This window comes from Aspergillus neoniger (assembly GCF_003184625.1).
Source record: "Aspergillus neoniger CBS 115656 unplaced genomic scaffold BO87scaffold_6, whole genome shotgun sequence".
Classification (NCBI taxonomy): Eukaryota; Fungi; Ascomycota; class Eurotiomycetes; order Eurotiales; family Aspergillaceae; genus Aspergillus; species Aspergillus neoniger.
This window is the reverse complement of record NW_020291134.1, coordinates 941,658-958,323: the sequence shown is the minus strand read 5'-3', so window position 1 is coordinate 958,323 and position 16,666 is coordinate 941,658. Positions and strand designations below refer to the sequence as shown.

The following is a 16,666-nucleotide window of genomic DNA, read 5'->3' as shown; positions in this document are numbered from 1 at the left end:
GGTATAAGAATATGGAATGAAATGAAATGAAATGAAAAAATGGAATATCCATAAAGAGGCTTCTTTCTTCTATGATGAGTAGATGTTCATGGGAAGGTGCAAGTAGCTAATTAGGAAAGTAGATTGGTATTCTTAAAATTGCTAATAATAGCTATGCCAGCTTATCCAACAAAAACATCTCTGACTTTTCATCCAAACACGACATACGAGAGTAAAAAGAGAGAGGAGATCTAATACATAACCAATCCGAACCAGCAACAAACAAACCCAGCCCAATCTAATCCATGCACAAACAAACCAACAAAAACGACCAATCACACACTGAACACCAAAGAGAGAAATTTCAGCCAGAAGCATACCTCGACATCCCCCTCAACTTCGCGCCCCAAAACCAAAACACCCAAGGCGCCGGCACCCCAATCCCAATACTCAGAAACCCAAGCAAGCTATTTCCCCATCCATACTGCAACTTGTTATACATATACGGCGCAAACAACGGAAAACTAAACCCCGCCAGACTCCTCAACACAACCGCAGCCGCCAACCCACTCGCCGCAAACCTCGTATAACTATCAATCACATATGTTTGCATACATTGCAGACACACAATGCTCCCAATACTGAACAACACGATGCCAATGTTAGGCATAATCCAATGGATATGTGCTTGCACACTCCACCCATACCAGAACAACCCGACGGGGATGAACAACGAGCCCACGAACATAGCAGGAATCCGGAACTCAGGAAGACCGGTGTTATTCCGCTTCGCCTTAAGCTGTTTGTAGATGCGGTCGCTAGCGCGCGCGTTGACCTGAGCACCAAGCACGAACCCAATGCCCAGAGAAATGTAGTTCAGACCGCCGATGCCGACGCTCTCGCCGTAAACGTTCTCCCAGACCTGGGGGAAGGTGGACAGGAGTAGGTAGAATAGCCCGAAGAGGTACGCCATGTACAGCGCGATGACCTGTACGATGGGCTGCGTAGTAAGGAGAATGAATGGTCTAACGAGGGCGCGTTGCAACGTCGACATCAAACTTGTGTTCTGGGTGTCTGCCTCAGTGTGGTATGCTTCGTCACCGGTCTTCTGGCGTAGGGTTCGGGCGCGCCGTTTAAGCAGAGTCGGTGCGTAGGTCTCGGGCAGGAAGGCCAGCCCGATTAGTTGGATCACGGCGCCCGCGATGCTAGTAGCCCAGAAGACCCACCTCCAGGTAGTTGTTTCAGCGATGAAGCCGCCCGCGATGGGGCCCACGACGGGGCCGAGGAGGGGGGCAAGGCTGTAGATACCGACGGCTTTGCCGCGTTGGTCGGCATTCCAGCAGTCGCTTTCACAATGTTAGTTGTTTTATTGGAGAAGGGGACGGGTGGAATGAAAGAAGGGAAGTGGAAGGGCATACCTGAGAACACCACCGCCGATAGCCAACGGCGCACTGCCCGCAATGCCACTCATGAAGCGAAACGCGATCAACTGCCCCGATGTCTGCGCGAACCCGCACCCCAGGTTCCATGCCACATAGCACAAGTTACTACATTGCAGGACGTAGGCGCGGCCGAAGAGTTCGGATAGCGGGCCGAAGCATAGCGGGCCGACAGCGTAAGCAAGAACAAAGACGGAGAGACTTAGTTCGGATTCCACCTCTGAGGTGATGTTGAGTTCTTTCGCGATTTTGGTCAAGGCCGGGGAGATCATGGAAGAGGAGACGGGAGAGATAAAGGTGAAGAGCGATACGGTGATGGTTACGGCCCATTTCTTGCTCATGCTCCAGTTCTTGGGGTTTTCGCGGTCGTCCATGGCCCATGTTACCTATAGTAGTATATCACTGTTAGTATGTTGATGATATTGGTATGAAGAGCAGACTAACTAGGTGGGCATCTTGGTCTGGGAAGAGTCGTCTCGTGTCGTTGAGGGATACTTGGGATGGAGCGGCCTCCAACGGGACTGATTCTGTGGATGGTTGAGTGATGGTTAGTTAGGGTCTTGGCTGGTGTTGATGTTCCATAGGGCTGGCGTGGAGATGGATGGGTCCGCATCACGGAAGGAGACATACCTCCTTCTTTGGCTGCCATCTTGCAGCAATTGATTTCAGAGATGATCGCCAATTATTGAGAAGTGTCTGATTCTATTAGAATGGGATTGATATTTTACTGAACGAAAAGAACGAAGGGAACCCTGCTCAAGTGCAGACTCTCTTATACCTGATTCCTGTCGGCTTTTAAGACGGCTTAAAACCCGAGTAGCCTTATCCTTGAGGCAGCAAATTACCGTTTGCGGCTACAAGCATAGGCATTGCCTCATTCGGGCTAGTGGCCAGCACGTGTTGGTGCAACGTGAACTAGTCCCATTCCAGACAGACGCGTGTTTGATTGAGGCTCATTGCTTAACCGTTTCCTTCCTTCATATCAACTAAGCCTTCTCAATATGACTCGCGTCCATCTTCACATCATCCCCATCCACCTCCACCAATTCCATTCCCATCATCTCCCTCGAATATATAGTAACCTTCCACCAATGTTCCGGATCACCAAATAACCGATCCATCTCCTCCAGCGATCGACCCTTCGTCTCCGGAAAGACGAAATAAACCATAAAAGCAACACTAAACCCAATCACCGCATACACAATATAATACCTCCACCTGATCGTCGCAAACACAATGGGCGTAATCTCTGCAATGACAAAATTAAACAACCAATGGGTCGCCGTTCCAATCGCCGCCAAATGAATCCTCAGCTCTTGGGGTGCGATCTCCGGCGCATACAAGAAATTAGCAGCCAAGAACCCAAGCGGGAAGAAAGACATAAGAGAAAGAACGTCGCTGCGATACTAGCACCGTACGTGTACCGGTTATCAATTGCCCAGACTGTTCCAGTGAGTCCGGCCATGGATGTACCCATCCCCAACGCGGAGACGATGAAGAGTGGTTTGCGGCCGAAGCGGTCAACGGAGAGGTAGGCCGAGAGAGCAGCGAAGATTTTCCATGTTAGGACGCCGGCGCTCAGGATAGCTGCTTTCTCTGCTTCGAGGCCTAGGGATTCTTGGAAGATGGTTTTTCCGTAGTAGGTTATCACGTTGGCACCAGTCATTTGAGCGCTGAAGTTGACGGCAACGGCGAGGAAGAGACGGTAGAACAGGCGTTGAGGTCCCCGTTTGAAGAAGTTGACGAAACCGTATTCTGATGTAGATGATTCTCGGAGAGCGAGAGAGATGGTTTCGATTTCGGCGTCAATCGCTTCGTAGCTAACTATGTGCTTGTCGGCTAGTGCGTGCATGGCGGCGCGGGCTTCTGCCTTGCGGCCTTTGCTGATGAGCCAGCGGGGTGATTCAGGGAAGGACAGGGTAAATGCCAGGAGCAGCAGGGTGAAGACGATTGGTAGTGCCAGAGGGAGGCGCCAGAATACCTCACTCTCTTCTACAAACGAGAGCCCCACGTTCACCCAGCTAGCCATGGCAACTTCTGAGGCAATGAAAACGCCGATAACAACGACATTCTTCCCTCGACTCTTGGGCTTTGTGCACTCGCTCTGCCAAACTGGGACGACAGCGTTTACACCACCAATCCCGATTCCGGAAACTATACGTCCCACGACAAGTTGAGCTATATGGTAGGACGTAGCCTGTATGACTAGACCGATGGTAGCTACTGCAGCAACGGTCATGAGGAATTTGCGTCGTCCGATGCGGTTCCCGAGCTGGGTGATCGAGAGGGCGCCGATGAGGCATCCGATGGTGTATATGGCGACGACGGTTCCTATGAAATAGATGGTTAGGAACATTGTTGGGAGTATGGATGTGTGAACATGCCCTGGATGGTTGCATTGTGGTTCTTGATGGAACCAGTGGTGTTACTCGTATCTATCGGTGGAAAGTACTTGATGAATGACGGGTAACCGAGCACTCCACCTATATTGGATTGATTGTAGCCGTATAGGAGAAATGCAGGGGCAACTATAAGACATATACGGGCTCTAGCTAACGATGAGCCGGTGAGACTTGCGAAAGTCATATTGACGAGGAAGTGGTGGTAGACACGATGGGTGCAATATATATTTTGATGAAACTGTGCACATGAACGAATAGCCTCTGATTATGAGATCCAGCGAGTCTCTCGATAGAAGAGAACAATGAAATAAAAGGATCTAAAAGCAGTTCTTAAATAACACAGCGTATAGTATCTTACACACTCCCATAACATTCAACAAAGACACGTACTGTCAAGCATCATGCGGAATCAGACGCTACGAAGCTCAGAAACTTGGCTATACCCCGCAAAATTACCCCAGATTGCTCCATAAACATGCATTCAGAATGTACAAAGTAATACATAGTACATAACATGAGCATCGAATGTTGTGAGGATGAGCCTAAACGTTTTGCCATGGCACCGAAATCTGAACCATGGGTGGAGGAGGTTTAGCCGTAACCTACTCCGACGGCAAATGCCCTGCTCGGGACAGACAACCGCCATGGTTAATCTTTCCTTCAAAGATCAAATTAAAGATAGATAAACGTAATACGTTGATCGCCAACAAAGCCATAAAACATGAGGCTCGGACAGAAAGCAGCGTGGACTCTCTTCCCTCGCAGCACCATCAGAACCATGTCGTCGGCTAAGCCCCGCATTCTCTTCTTCAATCCCGTGAGACACGCAGTGCCGTTCTACGAGAAGCTCCAAGAGCATGCTCACACAGAGGTGGTGACAAGTAAAAGTCGGGAGGAGTTTTTCAAAGATGTCACAGAAAAATATAAAGACATCTTTGCCATTTATCGAACATCCGCTAGCGGTGCTGTAAGTAACACCCTCACCCATTGTACAGACTTCTGGTCTCAGTAAACTAATATGTTACTAAAGGTAGCTGGAAAGTTCGATGCCGAACTAATCAACCACCTCCCATCAAGCTGCAAATACATCTTCCACAATGGCGCAGGTACGTGAGTCATGTAACACCCTAGAAAAACCCCACTGACATATGACTACAGGCTACGACCCCATCGACACCGAAGCCTGCGCCAAACGAGGCATCATCGTCACCAACGCCCCGGACCCAGTGACAGATGCAACCGCTGACCTAGCTATCCTCCTACTCCTGGGAGCTCTGCGAAACCTTAACCCGGCACTTCTCTCCCTTCACGCCGGGACCTTCAAACAAGGCGTAGGTTTCGGCCACGACCCTCAAGGAAAGACGCTAGGTATCCTCGGTATGGGCCGAATCGGCCGTGCTATCAAACAGCGCCGCGAACCTTTCGGCATCAAGACTGTTTATCATAACCGTCGTCCCTTGTCTGCTGATCTGTCTGCCGGGGCCGAGTACGTCTCCTTTGAGAAACTGCTCACTGAGAGTGATATCATCAGTATTAACGTGCCCTTGAATGCGAATACGAAGCATTTAATTGGCTCAGCGGAGATCGCGAAGATGAAGCGCGGCGTTGTGATTATCAATACGGCTCGTGGTGCTATTGTTGATGAGGCTGCTATGGCTGATGCCCTGGAGAGTGGGCATATTGGTGCTGTTGGCTTGGATGTGTATGAGAGGGAGCCGGAGATCAATGAAAGGCTCGTGAAGAATGAAGGTGCGCTATTGGTGCCGCATATTGGGACACATACGTATGAAACGTTGGCGAAGATGGAGGAGTGGGCGATGGAGAATGCGAGACGGGCGATTGTGGGTGAGGTGTTGTTGTCCCCGGTTCCGGAGCATTGGGGGTTGGTGAATGGGAAGGCTTAGAACTGTGGATAACTTGATTTGTCTGTCAGACGTAACTTTGTGTTTGTGTTTACATTCGAAAGAATACAATTGTGCATTGAGTTGTTTGCATTAGCGGCTGTCCAGAGGTGATTTAATCATCTACCAGAATATATAGAGTAATTATTCTGAAAATGCTTGCATCATGCATACACATATAAATCATGATTCAGACATACATCACTCGATCATTGCATCATCACGACCGACTCTGCTGGTCGAATCGCACGTTGTCAATTGTGCCAGCGTTATGTCCCATCTGGATTCCAAAGTTCTCCCCTGTGAAGATAACACAGTTATTGTAGGTAATCGTAGACTGATTGGCCTTGACAACTGTTTCACTCGAAAGATCATCCTGGCTAGCATAAGTCTCTTTAAGGAGTGACAGACCAATCTTGACCTTGTCCATCCGTGAAGCTTCATTCTTATAGATCCCGCACTGCTTATTTTCCGCTGGGAATAATTCAGTCAAATCGTTGACCAGACCACCTATGTCTTGGATCAACCGCGAGAAATCCTTCATCTCGTAAATGGCCAGGGCCTCATTCTGGTTGACAATGAATTCACCCTCCTGCCCCCCAATGATATCATTGACTTGCTGATGAGACGATTCAGAGGTTCTGGCCAGCTCCTGACTGGGATCCATATTCGGAGATGCGGGATTCTTATTCCTGAAGCAGCCCGAAAGCTTATCCGCTTCCCTGATCAGCTCCAGTATTTCACCGAGGAGATCTTGCATTTCTGGAATGTCTTCACGAGCGAGATTTATTTCGTGAGCAGACCCACATCGTTCAGATCAGTCAAACCCACAAACCTCCCCCACCGAGTTAGGCGCAACTTAACCACATCAAGTTTCAGTAGACTCGTCCGAGCTTCCTTGCCAAAATTAATTCCAACCTGAAGTGGCTCCAAAAATCTCAGCGCTTGGCTGAATAACTTGGCCTGCTCAGACAATTGGTCCATCATTACTCGTTGCATACCAATCATCTCCCTCTGCATGTCCATCAGGTCGTCCTGTTTGGATGGGATTTCTTGAGTCTTCTCTTGAATGGTATCTGTAATCGACCGGATTGCTGCGGTTCTTTCATCAATGCGTCCAGCTCTGGCGATTAAGCGCTCTAAATTGCCGTTTATGCTTTCGACAGCTGTCTTAATCGCATCGACACTCTGCAAAGTCGACAGTCCAGTGGCTAGGCTTCTCTCGTTGAGGGTCGCCTCTTTTTCTTCGCTTGCTGCAGCCTGTTCGCCATTATTTCTCCTTAGCAGACCATCGAACCATTTCCCTGTTTCGCATAAGCTTATGTACGAAATGACATAGAAAGAGGAAACGTACTAATCCGTTTCTTCTTCATATACTTTTGCGTGCTGGCGCAAATGTCAAGTGTACAGGAGAAGACGCGCCTAATGCATCTCCGAGATTGAAGCAATTTCGGCATCTTCTCATGAAGAACAGACTACCGGTCGGGAATTCCACGGTTTGACGTGGAAGACTCATGAAGTGTGTTATAATCCATAGACAAAATAACCAAGGTCTCTGCGCGCATACTTGGGAAACCAATAGTATAAGTCGCCTACCCGCCACAGGTCATCGATCGTGATTGGCATTGAGCGACATCCCATGCATGGTTCAAGATCCAGCGGCGGCTTTCCCGTTATCCAATCTAGTGTCCCGTCGGCACACCATGCTTGCCAGCGCGTACAGAGTAACTCTACCCCGCTAGTGGTGGGGAACTAAGCCCTTAGTGGCTGCTTGGCTTTGGTCTGTACGCTGATTCCGAGACCTGAATCGTTCTGTCCTGACCACGCACATTGTGACAACTGACTTAGCCTTGTAGCTTCCAGACACGCCAGGTAGAAATTACCGAAGTAACAGCACTAATTCGTCCATCCCTTGCAGTAGCAGCAACGACCGCGGCGGTAAATAAGAGGTCCACGCAGGCCACTAATGTAAAATCTCGACGGCAACATAGTACAGTTGCATGTCCATGCCATCTAATTTTAGATACGAAAACCGGCGAATGGATGACAGCACATATCCAAGATGTGCTTCACCCATATAGGATGGCTACGCCGCATACTATCCTCTTTTGTTTCCCCCTTTACCTCAGCGCAGTTCTCCTTCTCAGCTCTCAGCCACCAACAATAGAGCCCTTTATGATCCTCCTAGTCATCAGTCACTCCGACGGTTGAGTACGTGTGTAGTGAAGCGGGGAAATCATATCCAGGGCTCAGTATCATACTATCGTTCGTTGCGGCTAGACTTGGTGGTGCATTAGTGCCAAAATATAAGCGCCAATACAGTCTGATGCAGATCGTAATCTGGGCTTCTTACACAACGATTGGTTTGTTTAATTGCTGGCCCCTCCTGAAACAGAGTAAGTGGTAAACGTGTGAGAGTGCGTGTGCTCAAATTATTTTACATATTGATTGTTTTTGGAAGATCATTGTATGGGAGAGGTGAACAATAAGAAAGACATTCGCAATTCGTATGCCCAAGTAGGGCCATACTATCTACTTGCCTGCAGATCCAAAAGAGAAGCCACGGATCGTTCCCAAAACCTGTCCCAGCTAAAAAGCAGAGTTGTTAGACCCGGCGAACGTAGTATTATCGATATTAGTACCCCCCTCTTGCGGCTTTGACAGAACGGCCAACCAGGTTTTTGAAGGAATTAAGGCTGTCTTGAATTCCTTATCATTTTCATACTTGAAGCAACTCATGCCGTGATGGTTATATTCAATGCGAACAGTTCGATTCTGGGTTTCGGGCAATGCAGCCACGGCTGGCTTAACGATTTTGATTTCCTGGCGATAGCGCGGGACGAAGTTCACGACATATGGCTGTGGACTAGTGCAACCCGAAGCCATGACCTAAGTTATTGATTGAATCTGGCTCCGACCCGAGCCCAGCACTTTTATGGCAAAATCTATTTTCCAGGCTTTTGACAACAATTACACTGCGAGTAGAGCAGCAGCCGGGTAGCAAAAGAGGGCCATTACTGAGGATTTGTGAAAGGCTTTGGAAAACCATGAAGAACCGAGGAAAATATAATTTTCTCAAATCTGAAGTGGTTTCTCAATACCGGTAGAACATTTCAGTCATCCCGCATTGTAATCCAAGCTCAGGAATCATGATCTAATCCTATGGGGTTGAAACTGAAGAACAATCAGCCAGACATGCTGTGTCGAGTTCCCCTAGCCCGCCGGCTATACTTGGACCGTGCGGGTGAACGTTCACCCACCGAGCTTACAGCATGTTTCATGATGTGTACTACCGGAAAATCGCCAGTAATAAGAACAGGATATCGTCTACTCCATTGCTAACGCAGGATCTCGGTCATTAAATCGATTCAATAAATCTGCCAATTTGATCCAAATACAACGACCATACAAATCATCAACATGGTGAAAATTGCACTTCTTGGCGCCGCGGGCCAGATAGGCACGCCCCTCAGTCTTTGATGCAAAACAGTATGATGGACAAAGAATTTACAGGAATGAACATAATTCAGAATATGCTGGTTGACACTATGCAGAGTGATTTATTTGATGAGATTGCCTTGTACGATATTGTTCATGTCCCGGGCATTGCTACGGACTTGATGCACATCGACACCAAAGCCAAGGTTACTGGCTATCTTCCGGCTGATGATGGACTGAAAAAAGCCCTTACTGGCGCTGATGTCATCGTTGTCACGGCTGGTATTGCGCGTAAGCCGGGTATGACTAGAGATGGTGAGTGACGACTACTATTTACATTTATATATATAGTAATAACCAGTTACTAACGGGTGCCCGCGTCTAGATTTATTCAAGGTGAGACAACAACTACCCAACAGAACCAATATATCATATGCTATTTGGGATGTTCTCGCCAGAATAAGCATCATCTAACTAAGTAAAACTAGACAAATGCTCACATCATCCGCTCAATCTTCACCGAAGTCGCAGCAACATGCCCCAAGGCATTCTGCTGCGTCGTCACCAACCCCGTCAACTCCACTGTCCCCGTCGCCGCCGAGACTCTCAAAAGAGCAGGTGTCTTCGACCCGACTCGCCTCTTTGGCGTCACTACCCTAGACGTCGTGCGGGCATCTACTTTCGCCGCACATGCCACAAACACCGACCCCAAAGCCTACAAAGTCCCTGTCATCGGCGGCCACAGCGGAGCTACCATATTGCCGCTTTACAGTCAGGCTCAACCACCAGTCACTCTTGATGAGGAAACTTTGGCGGCTATTATTAACCGTATGTATCCCACTGTCAAGTATTCATTACCTTCGGGAAGCAGATGCTAATGTAATGGAATTGAAGGGGTGCAATTCGGGGGTGACGAGATCGTGAAGAGTAAGCAGGGCGCGGGAAGTGCTACTACATGCATGGCGTATGCGGGATTCCGCTTCATCAAGGCTATTTTGGCAGCCATGGGTGGAGAAACAGTTACCGAGGAAGCCTATGTCTATCTTCCTGGTGTTCCTGGTGGTGAGGAGATTGCGGCTAAGCTTGGGGTGGATTATTTTGCTGTTAAGGTTAAGATTGGAAAGACAGGGGCTTCGAAGGCGCTGTCATTTGGTGAGGTTTCTGTGAATGAGAGGAAGCTTCTGGGAGTTGCTATCGAGGGGTTGAAGAAGGATATTGCTATGGGGTTGGCTTTGGAGTAGGAATAGATTTCCGTCTTGGGAGTCTACTTGATAGTAACCTATGGGATGTATGTATTTTGGGTTCCTTTTGTAGAGCTGGATACAGTGCCTTGAAACTATGGACTATGCTCCGTCTCATTAACTGCTCCTCAGTGTAAGAAGATGGCATTGTTATGACAAGTGATGACGCATAAATAGGCTCACTTCACTATGTACAAGCAACAGATAATAATAAGAAATGGTAGAGAATTTCCCAAAATAGGCACAAATCTTGAGATTGAACCGTTTGTCAAATAGAGCGCAATCCGGGAAGACCTTCAAGGAGGTGGCCACATGCCATCGACATGTTCCGGCTTTCTGGGTATCGGGTATTCGTCAACGACCTTACCGCCTTCCCACCTGGCACTAACATCGAGCTTCTGATTCAACGCAAAGAACGTGTCCCAATTCTTGCAGGTATGGTATGTGTTGAAGTTCGGGTACGGGATGTCCAAGCCTTGCACCCAGTTGTAAGTCACCAAGGAGAGGTCATCGTTGCACATTAGGGTCTGACGAAGGATATCAACGCAGTGGTCTGGGAAAGCTGTTAGCTGTGTGCTGTACTCCGCAGCTCGAAAGCGAAAGAGATTGACTGTAACACCCACCTAAGTGAAAGAAGATACGCTCATCTGTTTGATTCACGAAATGCTCATCTTTGTCTTTGTAGTAATCCATATGAATACCTTTCCGCAGGAGATCCTAACAGCAAAAAGCGACATGATCAGCTATATAAATCAACACGCACATGGTCACAATACTCACAACACAGTGTAATTGGTGAAGAACGTCAAAGGTCGCCATATACTCTTGGTCAGGGCCAGGGTTTTCGATCTGTACTGCAACATCGGGATGATTGTTCAATGCTGTCAGCTGCTGGCGACTGATGCCCATTGCACCTCCTACCAAAGGCTATTAGAAAATTGACAATGAAGGGTTGTCTGGTCTCTAACTTGTCAAGTCATGCCATATGGCATCTACCTCCGGTCCCACACCCGCGTATTCTGAATGGGCACTATAGAATTGTCGTTTCTCGTAGACGATTCCACTTTCAAAGCCTGGCACTGTACGGACCTGTCAAAATCTGCGCAAAGAAGTCGAAGCAAAGGATGTACCCACACCAGTAATCTGTAGGCTTCTGAATGAAGCCTTCTTGGCGGGAATGGGGCGTGGTTGTCCAGAGGTTGAAAACAAGCATCACAGTGTTCAACATCAGTAGGACGACACAGAACAATCCGAAGAACAAGTACTTTCGGCTCATGGGTGGAGTGGAGTGTACCACATGGTCCTCAAACGGTTTGCTAAGAAGCACTCGTCTGGCTTCGTCTTTGTCAAGACTGCTGCTCCCGCGGCAGTCACTGCCATCGTCAACTGGACAATATGCGGCATCCTTCATTTCTGTTTCTCGTGTCGTTCACAGAACGGCCTCAGAATGCCTCTGAGGTAGAATGGCTCGAGTGGCTCGCAATACCCTTGACTCGGTCATATTTTCGGTCATATAAACCCTCTCGGTAGCCCCACCTCGCGAGGGGTTATGTCTTGATTGGATAAATTGGCATTTGTCAATTTTCATTAGTTCACCAGAAACATGCGTGTCGTCATATCGATAATCTTTTCCCCATTCTCTGGAGTGTAGGCGATACTAACACATAATATCGATTTATATTGCAGATCGCAAGGCAAATTGTGGAAGGAGGGTTCACGAGCGTTATGGTGCAGATAATAGGTGTTGATACTAGCATGGTACCCAATCTGGTTTCAAACTTAGTCCGCGAGGCTACATCTTTTACAATTTCTAGAGATTTGTCATCAGTTGCCTTGCTTTCTTATACGTACTCTATTTGAGTTGCAAGTTTACTACTACATCCGATCACTGTTTTGTGGCACTTGTTCATGCTGATCATTGAGCTGTCACGCACTGTATCTGCAGCCAGGACAAAGCAATATCGAAGTTTTTAAAAACTGTTTCCTTCACCGGCAGGTGTTAGGAACCGCATGAAAAAGTAATATACAAACTTACCATGATTGTCTCTTCACCCGCATGACTTGAAAATAACAAGAAAAAGCAATATAGGAGACTACAAAGGCTGTTGCCTTCACCGATCGGCTTCGCAATTTGTAAAAAGTCTTTACAGACGTAGTACAGCAGAGGTCGAGCCCAAGTTTCCATATGGTAATGGCTATTCTATCCTCACTGTCATTCAATGTGTGCTTTGCCGATATAGAGAGAACATGTAGTATCTCACGCCAGAAAAAGCATAAAAGGCACCGAATCTTAGTCAGATATGGTACAATGCATAATAACTAGTTAACTGGCGCAATCCGTCAGCATCCGACATCTGCTCAATTTCCTTCCTGAGATCAATATTGCACGGAGCTCCACCAGCTGCCTCACAATACACATGACATCGGAACATATCTGTCCATTGATCTGATCGTATAGATGCAATATATCATTTTTGGTGAAACGGTCAGTGCCAACACACATGACAGTAAATCAAGTCTACGCATGGACATGATGGAGACAAGCATTGCTTTCAAGCAATTCAAAAGAAAAAGCATAATTCAAGTGGTGAGGGGCGTAAATGCCTCATAGAAATGGTCTACGATGTGAGACCAGACTACCATATTTAATGTGGGCCTAGACCTGGAATCTGGGGGTGCAATCTGAATATCTCAAGAACAACAACAAGCCTCACAAGCACAATAACAATTATCAAGCACACTACCACCACCAATAGGAAAAAGCTAAACAAAATGCGTTCGTTTATCTGGCTGAGTGCACTGATCGGGCTTGCCATCGCGGCACCCGGAGCGTCTATTCCGGAGGAGAACGACAAGCGGGAATGGCTTGATGGCTACGGCGGTGGCGGTGGAGATGGCTACGGCGGTGGCGGCAGTGATGGTTATGGTCTAGTAAGTGGTAATCCAGCTTGTGGAAAGGAAGAAATACTGAAGTTGTATCAGGGTAAGCGGGAATGGCTTGATGGTTACGGCCGTGGCGGTGGAGATGGCTACGGCGGTGGTGGCGGTGATGGTTACGGTCTGGTAAGTGGCAATCCAGCTCATGAGAAGAAGCGAGTATTAACATCTTACCAGGCTAAGCGAGAGTGGCTTGATGGCTACGGTCGTGGCGGCGGCGGCGATGGATATGGTCGTGGTGGTGACGGATATGGTCGTGGAGGTGGCTATTGGAAGGTAATGCCCCTACCCTCTGGAGCAGTGAACATGTTAATGAAACTGTATAGGCGTAGCTATAGCGCGTGGGCAGGTGACAAAGTCTGCAGGAAGCTGTAATTGATGTACGCTTCACTGTGCGGTTCATTTGGCAAAGCCGGACTCTTTCACCATGATGCTTTCGACGGATGTATCCTGTTGCCTGGCGCAGCATTCAACATGCAAGGTACTGTATCCGTGCGACTTCCGACAAGGCTTTGCCTTTTCTTGTCACTTATTCTTGAGCCTTAGTGCTTCAAAGAACACAAGTCATAACATTTTTGATTCATAGCGAGGAGGTACCTGTAAAAAGTCTCCTCAATGTTCCATTGTAGTGTGCATCTCTAGTAAGGTATTCTTCGAGTACGTAATCGCCATTTAGCTCATTATAGATAGGGTAGATCTAGGATCAATCTCTGGAATTATCGTTTAGTAGACAGGTACTGGTATAAACTGATAGGTTTAATTTTGTACAAAAGAAGATGATGAGAAGGATAAGTCCGAAGGTGTTCTGTTAAAGAGTAATGATATCATCCCCTTGAGGAAAAGTTTATCTTCAGTGAATGATTCACACATTACCAATTGTTCATCTCGGCAAAGATGTCTCCCCCTCCACGCAATTGCCTCCCAGGACCTGCCAGAGCCATGCGAGAAGCATCTATTAGCTCATCCACCATCATGGCTGGCAACAGGGTATGGCTGTTTCCATCAGTCGTAAAGCATACCTTGGAAAGCCGCAACCTCTCCTGCTCACGCAGCATGGCCACAAAGTCGTCCAGAATGTTAATAGTAGCGCAGCTCTCTGCCATATGAAGTCCATCAATGACCCAAATAATTGATGGTGGTGCATCCACCAGGAGGCCTTTGATTATCCTCAACGCAGTGGAGGTAGATCCTATCGTTCCATCAAGATTTTCAAAATATGCCAGGAGCTCTGGGGCGCCGTGGAAGTCTGCGGGGAGCAGACGCGCAAGTTGTGCGATTATGGAGTACAAAAGCGCGATGACAGAGGCTTCTTGGCTCGAGACATCCGTGTCGCAATTATACCTTGGCTTACAGAAGAATGAGATACAAGGAATTTGTGCCCTTGTGCTCAGAGCGCGCAGCTGCATGGCTGCCAGGGAGAGATTGGACCTATGATTAAACGACGGGACCCCCTCGAGCCAGATCATTTTCGACCGTGGGCTCCTGATCCAGTCCTGGATCTCACTCAATACTTCCTGTGGAAGTAGAGAAGATGGAATTCCTCGGAGTGTATGGGAAAGCTCTTCTCTTCCATCGTCAATGTACTTCATGAGGGCTGTCGTGGCTTTCTGAATGTCGTAGCGCGTGCATGTCTCATCTGCGTCTTGGATGGTTTGTTACGAAGGTAGAATAAAACAGATAAACGCAACAATATTTACCAGAGTCCGACTCAGTCTTCCATGTCTTGACTTCAGTAGCTTGAACATCTGCCGGCTTAACATCTGTCAGGCTCTCCCTCTTCTCACGTATCTTAAGCGACTGTGGATCTAGCTCACCGATTAGATTACCATTCTCAAGTTGGCTTAAGTTATGGTCAGGTAGTTGTCCTACCGTGTTTAGCATTCCTCTCAACCTCTTGCAGCGTTTCAAGTGAGCATGCTCCCACGAGCTGACCCAAGTGGTGAAACTTCGCCTGCGTCGCATTTCGGTCGTCGTCTCGACTCTCACTTCCCACAACGTGAAGATATAAGAATTTTCCAGAGACGTCAATTGGTCGGGGGCTGACAATATCGAACACTTGGCCAAGCTTGCTGCTGATTCCCAGGACCTGCTTCTCTGCCAGATGTGCCGCTTCGTCACGGATCCGTGCAACCGCCGATTTCATGTGATCAACCAAGTCCTTGACTTCATGGTCATAAGAACTCCTATCAATGATTGTCCAGTATCGATGGCGCGGTCGACTAAACCATGACATTGCGTTGCATAGGAACTCAAAGACCATCACGTAGTAGTCCACGACGAGCGTCCTCATGTCTGCGCTGTCCCAGATATCCGTCTTTTTTTGGACGAGCCTCAAATCACTGCTAAGATCGACCAAGGCGGAAAAGAAGCCCTCGGCAATTTGCTTATAATTGGCACATATCTAAGTACGCGCAGATGTCTTGAGCTCATGGCCAACTCGTGCTCTCCGAATGTGATCGCATACCTTGACGACTGACGAGATAACACCCGTGATCAGACTGATGTACTTGTCTCCGGTCGGGATGAACTTGAACAGAAAAAAATGGTCGTCCATCATCTCCAGAAAGTCGACAACATAACTCTTGACCTTTCCCAGTCCTTTACTTCTCTTAGCCTGCCAGTCCATCTGGGCGTCCTGGACGATATTTTTCAACGTGGCAATATTCGGTATCTCCGGGACTACTTGATCAGAGCCCACTCTTGAATCTTCATGATGATGTTCCCGAAATCGCTGCCAAATCTCTACAATGCTCTTGCGACCATCTTCTAGCCGCCTCAAATCTGCGTCACTGGTGAATCATACAGTCTCAGCCTAATGCTATTACATGAAAAGGCATGCCTGGTCGCATGATGGGCCTTACTCTGTGGTATCCCCGAATTTGAGCCATTTGCTCCATTGTTCCCCCTGCACCCGAGACTGTGTCTCGATCTCGTCCCGCCGTTTTATTGTGGTACTCAGGGCCTGGGTGAGCGGGTTGTTGGGCGTCTCCTGCTCTGCCTTCATACTATATCGCCTATTTAGAAAGGATATCGGTGGTTGTTGCATTGCTTACTCGTCTATCTGGAGCCACAAAATCCAAGTGTTGTCGAATTTTGGTTGTATGTGGCGTGTTAAATATAGGAGACGAAATGGTGATGGAGTCGTCTAGTGGGGCGGAGAGGGCTTGGGCATTAGGCACTGAGAGATGTCCCATGTCTTTACGCCCCCACTCAGTCTCTTCCCTGGCCGTTTGAGAGCCAGCAGACCAGTCGCCAAGGCTGAGAAAAACAGGGAAACATCGTATTAGCATGGGTGGTATGGCCGCCGGGGACGGGTCCATAAGCGTGAG

At 48.0% G+C, this 16,666-nt stretch overlaps 8 protein-coding genes across 8 annotated transcripts; 3 read left to right on the top strand and 5 right to left on the bottom strand.

The window, feature by feature from the left end:
- Positions 1-343: 343 nt before the first annotated feature.
- On the bottom strand, positions 344-2,067 carry BO87DRAFT_404588 (MFS transporter; the record flags this gene model as incomplete). Its single annotated transcript, XM_025625873.1, has 4 exons — positions 344-1,325; positions 1,398-1,804; positions 1,863-1,945; positions 2,049-2,067. The coding sequence occupies 4 exons, from the start codon at positions 2,065-2,067 to the stop codon at positions 344-346; spliced, it is 1,491 nt and encodes a 496-aa protein (XP_025483054.1).
- A 337-nt stretch (positions 2,068-2,404) lies between these two features.
- On the bottom strand, positions 2,405-3,779 carry BO87DRAFT_456591 (sugar transporter; the record flags this gene model as incomplete). Its single annotated transcript, XM_025628739.1, has 2 exons — positions 2,843-3,779; positions 2,405-2,816 (listed from the first exon to the last, which is right to left on the bottom strand). The coding sequence occupies exons 1-2, from the start codon at positions 3,772-3,774 to the stop codon at positions 2,405-2,407; spliced, it is 1,344 nt and encodes a 447-aa protein (XP_025483053.1). The 5' UTR covers positions 3,775-3,779.
- Positions 3,780-4,598: 819 nt separating this feature from the next.
- Positions 4,599-5,724, top strand: BO87DRAFT_423193 (D-mandelate dehydrogenase-like dehydrogenase; the record flags this gene model as incomplete). Its single annotated transcript, XM_025627155.1, has 3 exons — positions 4,599-4,787; positions 4,851-4,926; positions 4,979-5,724. The coding sequence occupies 3 exons, from the start codon at positions 4,599-4,601 to the stop codon at positions 5,722-5,724; spliced, it is 1,011 nt and encodes a 336-aa protein (XP_025483052.1).
- A 170-nt stretch (positions 5,725-5,894) lies between these two features.
- BO87DRAFT_450729 (uncharacterized protein) lies at positions 5,895-7,094 on the bottom strand (the record flags this gene model as incomplete). Its single annotated transcript, XM_025628431.1, has 3 exons — positions 5,895-6,492; positions 6,525-7,025; positions 7,076-7,094. The coding sequence occupies 3 exons, from the start codon at positions 7,092-7,094 to the stop codon at positions 5,942-5,944; spliced, it is 1,071 nt and encodes a 356-aa protein (XP_025483051.1). The 3' UTR covers positions 5,895-5,941.
- A 2,175-nt stretch (positions 7,095-9,269) lies between these two features.
- On the top strand, positions 9,270-10,400 carry BO87DRAFT_423190 (malate dehydrogenase; the record flags this gene model as incomplete). Its single annotated transcript, XM_025627154.1, has 4 exons — positions 9,270-9,474; positions 9,545-9,555; positions 9,648-9,987; positions 10,054-10,400. The coding sequence occupies 4 exons, from the start codon at positions 9,270-9,272 to the stop codon at positions 10,398-10,400; spliced, it is 903 nt and encodes a 300-aa protein (XP_025483050.1).
- Positions 10,401-10,696: 296 nt separating this feature from the next.
- Positions 10,697-11,811, bottom strand: BO87DRAFT_301912 (oxidase ustYa family protein; the record flags this gene model as incomplete). The annotated part of the gene is made up of 5 exons (XM_025619182.1): positions 10,697-10,953; positions 11,024-11,117; positions 11,181-11,317; positions 11,369-11,479; positions 11,535-11,811. 5 exons carry the CDS (start codon positions 11,809-11,811, stop codon positions 10,697-10,699), a joined length of 876 nt encoding a protein of 291 aa, XP_025483049.1.
- A 1,287-nt stretch (positions 11,812-13,098) lies between these two features.
- Positions 13,099-13,669, top strand: BO87DRAFT_413627 (uncharacterized protein; the record flags this gene model as incomplete). The annotated part of the gene is made up of 4 exons (XM_025626586.1): positions 13,099-13,331; positions 13,383-13,463; positions 13,515-13,613; positions 13,664-13,669. Exons 1-4 carry the CDS (start codon positions 13,173-13,175, stop codon positions 13,667-13,669), a joined length of 345 nt encoding a protein of 114 aa, XP_025483048.1. The 5' UTR covers positions 13,099-13,172.
- Positions 13,670-14,206: 537 nt separating this feature from the next.
- BO87DRAFT_456589 (uncharacterized protein) lies at positions 14,207-16,341 on the bottom strand (the record flags this gene model as incomplete). The annotated part of the gene is made up of 5 exons (XM_025628738.1): positions 14,207-14,979; positions 15,035-15,142; positions 15,207-15,738; positions 15,802-16,126; positions 16,199-16,341. The coding sequence occupies 5 exons, from the start codon at positions 16,339-16,341 to the stop codon at positions 14,207-14,209; spliced, it is 1,881 nt and encodes a 626-aa protein (XP_025483047.1).
- Between the last annotated feature and the right edge of the window lie 325 nt (positions 16,342-16,666).